An 8,113-nucleotide genomic window follows, 5' to 3' on the forward strand; every position below is an offset into this window, starting at 1 on the left:
CGTGATGTGTCGCAGGCACATTTTTTAGGACAGCCCAGCACAACCTTGAGCCAAAGCGAGTCGCCAGCACCTCCCGAGCCGGGAGGTGCCGGGAGGGTGTCAGCACACACACAGCTCATTAAAAGCGGATTAGGTGACGAGCTCCTCAAACAGACCAACGCCGCTGGAAAAGAATGGCTTCTAACCACGGGAACTGGCAGAGAGAGGGGCACCGGGCTGCCTATTTTGGAAAGCTGGGGTTTCGGTGCTGTGTGTGTGTGGAGCTAGACTTGCTTCGGCAGTTCCTCTTAATGGACTCGAGCAGAAGAATTAGCACCAGTAAAGGCGTTAGGGGTTATTTGGTGACAACATGTGGAGGCTGAATAAAAAGGTATGCCAGGCACGAAAAGTTAGAAGCACTGATTAAATATTAAAAATGAATTAATTATTATTATTATTTTTAATCCGATGCAGCTTTTACTGTTAGCTACTAGGTTCCTCTCCCCCAAACATTAGACAAAATTGCATTGTTTACAAAAATTTATTAATACAAACTTTACACACTTTGTATAACAGTTATCAAAGTCCTAGTTATAGATATCATGTGTGTAATAATACTTTGCTGCAGTTCTTTTTATATTCATTCGCACACAAAATAAGTTCTCCAAGACTAACATCTACCTAAACTAGCACTGTATCTCAAATCTGCTCAAGTTTTGGTAAGGCTGTTGGCGTTTCTAAAAAGTACACAGAGGATAACCTAGGCGGTCACTTCATGATGCTTGCAGCTAGCCACTGAACTCGAACGGCTAAGGTCAGAAAGAAAACGTCAAGAGAGCCCTAGGTCATTATACCACAGCCGACACAAACACAGCAAACTCTGCCCATTGCCACAGAACAGAAGACAGAAGTACGACTAAAAACGCAAGCCGATGTGTTGCAGCATCGTAGGGCCACTAGATAGCCATCCGTCAACTCGTGGCGATTTACAAGGTGAAGAGAAGGCACCAAAGCTGCAAACTGCGCCCCGCGGCCCCCGGCCCCAGGAACCCAGACGGGGCGGGCAGCCCGGGCGGCAACACCCGGACCCCCCCGGAGCTCTGCCCGGGGCCGGGGCTGTCCCCGGGGGAGGTTTTGCCCGAGGCTTTTTTTTTTTTTTCCTTTTTTTTTTTTTTTTTTTTTTTTTTTTTGGGTGGGGGAGGATGAGGGATGTTTTTTTCGCAAGCAATCGACGGCTCGAATTCGGGGCTGGTTTGTTTGTTCTTTTTTTTTCTTTCTTTTTTTTTCCTTTTTTTTTTTTTTTTTTTTGGTGGCTTTGGAAAGACTCCTGTAAGGTTTGTGTGGTGAGCTGGAAGGAAGGAAGCGATACCTACGTGTCCTCCTCCGCCACCTGCCTTCGGGCAGGGAGGGAGCGAGCCCCCCCGGCCGGGATCGCCGCTGCCGACGGTCCCCCGGGTGCAAGGTAAGATAGGAGTCCGTACATAGAGAGATGAGGTGAAAATGGTTTATCTCGTTAGAAACCGGACCACAGGTGAACACTACACATTGTTGTATGACAAAAGTTCGTTTTATGAAATAAATTTTACTAAGCAATAAGCCAGAATGTAGAAAAATACATTTTACCTCCAAACTCAATAAACAAGGAACAAAAACTTTAGTAGTAGTGCATAATTCTTTAGTGGTAGCTACAACAGGGGTTCCTAAACTTTTACAATAAGAGCTTGCATAAAACAGAACAAAGGAGTGAGAGAGCGTTCACAATCTTTTTTTTTTTTTTTTCCCAAAAAAAGAACATAACCCCAAAAAATAACTTAAAAAAAAAGGTGACTCGGGTGGGTTAAACGGTGCTTGGAAAAGTGCGAAGAGAGGATGAGAGGCGGGAGGGTCTATAAGAAAAATAACAATAATAATAATAATAATAATAACAGTCAAAGAAAAGAGCAACTCCGACCGAAAAAATGCAAAGGCGAGAACCCTGCTCATTTACACACGATGAGAAGCATGGACAGCACTGGAGAGTAACACACTGTACTTTGCATCCAGGTCCAGTACCGAGCTGCCCGAGGCAGTTGGGTAGCGGATCGGAGGGGGGGGTCGCCTCTGGCCCCCCGGCCCCTTGGGGCCACCCCCGCTCACGTCCCCGCTGGTCCCCCAAAGGGTCCTGGCTCCGCTCTGCCCCGCAGCCCTGCCCGGCCGGCCACAAGAGCACTGCGCGGGGCTGGGTGCTCGCTATCCTTGCTTCGGGGGTCGTTGGGGTTTTAGTTTTTTGTTTTTTTGTTTTTTTTTTTGGTCTTGAGTTTTGGTTTTGGTTTTCTTTTTTTTTTTTTTTTCTTTTTTTCTTTTTTTACTGTTCTCCCTCCAATAGGCAACAGAGATGTGCACAATTTGGATCGAGCTGTTGTTTTCGAGTGGGAATTGTCCTCTAAGCTCATTGTTTGAGGAGACGCTAATAGAGATACGACTGGAATCAAAGAAAGCAGGAAGAATAAAACTAAAAAATCGAAATCTAGAGCAAAGGGGACGCTGCCCCTTCAGAGAGCTAGTGGCAAAGGAGCCTGCCTTGAGACTCACCGGGGGAAGAATCTGCTTCAGCAATTCTCCCAAATCATTTTCCTCAAAATCCCCTGGGAGCAGGGCATCCTTCTCTATGTACAGTAGCAAATGGTGAAAATTAATGTTTCGACCCTGTCGTGGATAAAAATACTATCCTTTTAATTTCCGTTACAAAAATAGGAGTAATATTCAAAACAATGATTGTCTTTTTTTTCTATTTATTTTATATAAAAACATAAACAGCTCAGGCGAATTCTTGTTCTTGTGCAGGCTTTATATGAAGAATTGTTCTTTAGTATTCGTAGTAGTATTTATATATATATATTTATATATTATATATAACTTAAGGATTGGTCCACAAAGTAGATCTGTGCGTTTCTCTAGTGCTTTTGTACAAAAGAAAAACAATATTATTATCAAAATATTCATTTAATGGCTTTACTTCATACATAAATACATGTTTAGATAACACAGGAGCGGTGATTGTTCAGTCAGTTTGGAAATGACTTTTGTTTTTGTTTAGATTTTTTTTTGTTGGTGGTGGGTTTCTCTCTCTCTCTCTCTCTCTCTCTCTCTTTCTCTCTCTCTCTCTCTCTCTCTCTCAGGACTTTGTATACACGGGAGGGGCTGGTTACTCATCGCTACAAATACGCTACTCGGCGTCCTTTGTTTTTAACTCTTTGTTTATACCTTTTCCCCAGGACGGCCGCTAAGTATTTCTTGACAGCCATTTGTTTCCGGTAGCGGCTGTAGCTGTCCGTGAAGATGCCGTCTATGTGCCGCTTGGTGAGCGGTTCCGCCTCGTCCCCCAGGCCGCTGCTGGCACCGCTGCAAGCACCGAGAAGCACAGCTCCATCAGCACAGCATCATCACCACCAACCAGCACAGCATCACCAGCACAGCTCCATCACCGGCATAGCATCACCAGCACAGCATCACCAGCACAACTCCATCACCAGCACGGCTCTACCACCAGCATAGCATCACCAGCACAGCATCATCACCAGCACAGCATCATCACCAGCACATCTCCACCAGCACATCTCCATCAGCCCAGCTCCACCACCAGCCCAGCTCCGCCCCGCTCCGCGCCCCTCCGCGCCCCCCGACCCCGAGCCGCCTCTCCCGGGGGCGCAGCGCGGCGGCTCCGCGGGCAGACAAAGGCAACAGCCCCGGCCATGCATTATTCATCCAGCCGAGGAAATGTCACCTCCCGCGGGGGGCATCTCGCCGGCCCTGCCCCACCAGCCGCCGCCGCCACGGAGCGCCCCGGGGGTTCGCCCCGCCGCGTCCCCCCCTGGGGACACCGCTTCCCACGGGGGACCGGGGATGGAGGGGGGGGGATAAGAAGGGGGATGCCCAACTTCTCGGCGTGAAACCCAAATAAAATAATGGTAACTGGGGGAAAGGAAGACGGATCTAAATGCACATATGCGCGCACGGGCGTGTTACACCGAGGAAACCTCCCGTCACGCCGGCGCTGGAGCCGGGTTTCCGCTGCTCCGGGAGCTCCCCGGCAGCCGTGGCCGGGGACTGAGGCTCGGGGTGCCCCCTGTACACCCCCACATCCCCCCACGTCCCCCCCAACCCAGCCCTGCCGCCGGCGCAAGGCATCCCCAGCGGCGGCCCGATGCGCTTTGTTCCCTCCAGCGCCCACCAACGCCCACCGCGGGGAAAAGAGCTAGCGGAAAGCCTTACCCGACCCGCTTGGCCATCAGAGAGTGCAGATATTTCCTGGCGGACAACTGGCCCAGGAGTTTCCTGTAGGCTTTGTTGAAGATCCCATCGGCGTGCCTGGGGCCGGAGGGAAGAGCCCCCGGGTGAGCGGCGACACCCCCGGCCTTCCCCGCCTGCTGCGGGGGGCGGCTTCTCCCCGAGCCCCCCGGGACCCCCCTTCCCCACCCGCAGCCCTCCAGGAGGTAAGGCTGCGCCCCCATTTCTTCTGGCCGCCGGGACCCCGGCAGGTGGTCGTTTGATTGGGTTTGGGTTTATTTTTTTTTTTTTTTCTAATTGCTGGAGGCTTGGTGGGTATTTTTTTTTTGTCCTCCAGTCGGCTCGGACAAACCCGGCTCGAAATTGTCGCCTGCCACCCCGCGAGCTGCGGTCACCTTTTTTCCGGTGGGTAGTACAAGGTGTACACCTCGCCCAGCACGGAGGACGGACTCGCTATCCCCAGGGGCTCGTGGTCGTAGGCGAAGTCCTGCAGAGTGTTCCCGTCCTCGTCGTAGACTTCATCCTCCAGCCTGGCAACGAGAGCAGCAGGGAGAAGGAGTCAGCTCCCTTCGTGCCTTCCCCGGCGGAGCCCACCCGGTCCCCCCGCCCCATCCCCGTCCAGCCTCTGCGGGGCAGGACCACGAGGGACGGAGCACGCCGAGCTCGGGGAAAATCCTCCAGCATCCCCTTTTTCCCCCCCTCCCCAGGCCCGAGGAGCAGCCTCCCCTCTGCCGGGAGCTGGGAGCCTGGTGCCTCCCGAGCGGAGCGCACGCACGCACGGGCAGCACCCGCACACCCACCCGCACACACACCCGCACACGCACACCCGCACACACACACACACACACACACACCCGGCCGTGTGCCAGGGGCTGGCCGGGAGCCTGAAGCATCCCCGACGGGGACCGGGAGGTCAGCGGCAGCCCCCCGGGGGCTGCGCCCCGCTCCTCCCCGTAGCGCCCGCGGGCTGGGGTGGGGCTTGCGCCCGCTGCTGCTTTTCGTTGAATGGTGGCTCTGCCCTTTGAGGTCCCTCCGGTTCGGTGTCCCCCCCCACCCCACCCCCCCCTTCAGCCTCCCCACCCCCCTAAGCCCTCCCCGCCTCTCTCTCTGCAGTACGATGTAGGTCATCGTACGATACAGGCAGCTATTTTTGTCTGCGAGCTTTAGCGGAGGTATTAATAATAGATGCCGCTAAAGTGTTTCGCTCCTGCTAATTCAGGCGCTTGAATGGAGGGGAGCCAGCTTGCCGCCGGCTAATGGCCCCGCAGGCCACCGAGCCCACTGCCCTGCCGCCCTTCTGCCCGGGGAGGGGAAGGGGCTGCTCTGGGCCAGCCCCGACGGGCTCCCGGCTCCTGCCAGGACACCTCGGAGCCCCCCAAAGGACACCCCGTAAAGGGCACCCTCCCGGGCCAGCCTTGCGCACAGCCGAGCAGCGAGGCGGGGGTGCCCCGCAGGCCCCCCCCCCCCGGAGCAAAACGGAGCTCGGGGGGGTTGGGAGGGGACAGGACGGCAGCAGCGAGCCCACAGCTCCCCCCCGAGCCCCCTGAGTAGGGTGGGACCGAGCTGCTGGGAGTCGTCCCGGGGCCGGCACGCATCCCACGGGGGGACCCCGCTGCTGCCCCAAATGCCTCCGGGGGGGTCCGAGCACCCCCGGCACAAGCCGAGAGGGGCGGCACAGGCACCGGCCCGCGATGCCGAGTAGATGGATAAGGAGAGGAAACCGCGACACCTCGGCAGCCGCCTTCCCCCACGAGGAGGGAGGTGGCACAAAGACAGGTAAATAGGGGAAAGGACCGAAACCCTGCAAACTCCGCTGGCACCACACGAGCCACAGCAGCTCTCGCACGCCAGCAGGCGACGGCGCACCCTGCCGCCCCCAGCCCCCGGCAGAGCAGGGATGCTCGCCGCTCCCCCGGCCGGCTGCAGACAACTAAAACTGCCAGGGTACTGGGGGAGGCAACTCCCCACCCCCTCCTCTCCCGGTCCCTGGGGACAAGAGGCTCCCTGGAGAAGTTAGTGCTGCAGCCGGGGGCAACCCGCTGCCTGTCCCATCAGCACAGCATCCGCCCAACTTGTCCCCCCCGGCGCTTACAGCCCTACCAGGGTCTCCTCTCCCAGGACGGAGGGGGTGGGCGTGCAGGAGAAGAGGAGGGGGTTTCTTTTGCTGTCTGTCCCCCCCCCCCCCCCCCTCTTAATTCGTCCCCCTTCCCTTAGCAAGAGCAGAGAGCCCCGGGGCGGGGGCCGGACCCACCTGAGTGCCGGGTACTGAAGTCCAGCCGCAGGTGAGCAGTAGACGCTGCAATGCATTATTATGCCATAGACCAGGAGTGCTAGGATCGCTTTGCTACACATTGCCACTCTGTGCGGGAGGGAAAGGAAAACCGCTGTCAAAAAAAAAAATCATAAAAAATATATATATAAAAAAAAATAAAAATATATATATAAAAATATAAAAATAAAAAATCGCCCACGACCCACCAAGCCCTGGCCGAGCCCGCGGGGGAAGGATGCTCGGCAGCGGAGCGGCGCGGAGCGGGGAGCGGCTCGGAGCGGTGCCGCCGCCGCCCGCCCCGTCGGTGCCCGCCCGCCCGCCCGCCCCGGGACCGCGGCGGGGAGGCCCGGCGAGCCGCCTCGTGTCCTTACCATCAAACTCTAAACACCCGGCACTAAGAGCGTTTGGCTGCGAAACTAAAAGGGCAGGTCTTTAAGAAAAAAATATATAGAAAAAGAAAAAAAAAAAAAGAAAAACCCAAAATAGGGGGAAAAAAAAAATAGTGCTGTCTCCCAAGTTGCGGCCGAAAGGAGTTAAAACGCTCGTGGCATCGCCTTTCCGATGGGCGAAGGACCCGCGGGGTGAAGACGCCGCCAAAGCAGCAGTGAGTTGTGTGCTGATTTTAGGGGGATCTGCTCCAAAAAGAAGAAGAAGAAAAAAAAAAAAAAAAAAAAAAAGAAAAAAAAAAAAGCGAAAAGGAAAAAAATATATATTCAAAAAAAAAGTTTGCAGGTAGCAGCACGGATCTGGAGTGGAGTCTGCGAGGGAAGGGAGAGGAGGGATGGATGGAGCGAGGTGTCGCCGGAGAAGGGAGCGCAGGGGAAGGGGGAAGAGAGCGAGCGAGCCCGGGAGGGAGCGGAGGCGGGGAGCCGCGGGCTGGCTGCGTGAGCTGTTGTCTTCCCCAGCTCTCTCCCCTCACTGAGCGCCTTCTCAGCCTTCTCCTCTTCTTCTCTTCCTGCTCGGTGGCTCCAAACTTGACCAGCCTTCCGCAGCCTTCCGTCTGATACGCAATTAGCAACAAAATCTTTGCAAACACCCCGCTTCGGCAAGAGCCCTCTTCGTAAACATTTGCCTGCTCGTTACCTTAGAGGACGGGCAATATTGTTTGTTGCCCCCGTGGTGGTGTCCGGATTTTTATTCATGAATCAAATGCCTTTTTTTTTTTTTTTTTTTTTTTTTTTTTCCCCCGGTCACGTAATAATCGGGTATCAGAAAAGACGTCACCACCCCAATTCCTCAAGGAACACAGTTCTGTGTCGTCCTCAAAGATGAGCTTATCAGGAGTCATAAAGCTTCTCATAAACACCAACTCACGCTTCCCCAAAAAAAAAAAAATAAATAAAAAAATAAGGGTTAAATAAATAAATAATAATAACAAGAAGAAAATAACACCCAGAAAACCCACCCCATCCCGCAAAGCCTTACGAGGGTGCTCGCCCGGGCCGAGCTGTACCTGCTGCGGGAAGGGGACGAGGGGCGGAGGAGGGCGGTGTGGGATGGGGGGGTCCCCTCTCCGCAGGGCCTCCTCACCCCCACGCGGGACCCCCACTTCCACGCGGATTTGCGGATAGAGAGGGTCTTTTTTATTTTTTTTTC

At 54.6% G+C, this 8,113-nt stretch overlaps 1 protein-coding gene across 6 annotated transcripts; it reads right to left on the reverse strand.

Annotated features, from left to right (window-relative positions):
- Positions 1 to 2,310: 2,310 nt before the first annotated feature.
- On the reverse strand, positions 2,311 to 7,747 carry ADCYAP1 (adenylate cyclase activating polypeptide 1). 6 transcript variants are annotated; one of them, XM_032182519.1, is made up of 5 exons: positions 7,601 to 7,747; positions 6,497 to 6,604; positions 4,641 to 4,775; positions 4,231 to 4,326; positions 2,311 to 3,360 (listed from the first exon to the last, which is right to left on the reverse strand). In XM_032182519.1, the coding sequence occupies exons 1-5, from the start codon at positions 7,657 to 7,659 to the stop codon at positions 3,174 to 3,176; spliced, it is 585 nt and encodes a 194-aa protein (XP_032038410.1). In that variant the 5' UTR covers positions 7,660 to 7,747; the 3' UTR covers positions 2,311 to 3,173. The 6 variants fall into 6 exon arrangements, with proteins under 6 accessions (XP_032038410.1, XP_032038415.1, XP_032038412.1 ...); XM_032182524.1 differs by having other exon boundaries at positions 7,437 to 7,643; XM_032182521.1 differs by having other exon boundaries at positions 6,497 to 6,629; positions 7,437 to 7,643.
- Positions 7,748 to 8,113: the final 366 nt, after the last annotated feature.

The sequence above is a fragment of the Aythya fuligula genome, chromosome 2 (genome assembly GCF_009819795.1).
Source record: "Aythya fuligula isolate bAytFul2 chromosome 2, bAytFul2.pri, whole genome shotgun sequence".
Taxonomy (NCBI): Eukaryota; Metazoa; Chordata; class Aves; order Anseriformes; family Anatidae; genus Aythya; species Aythya fuligula.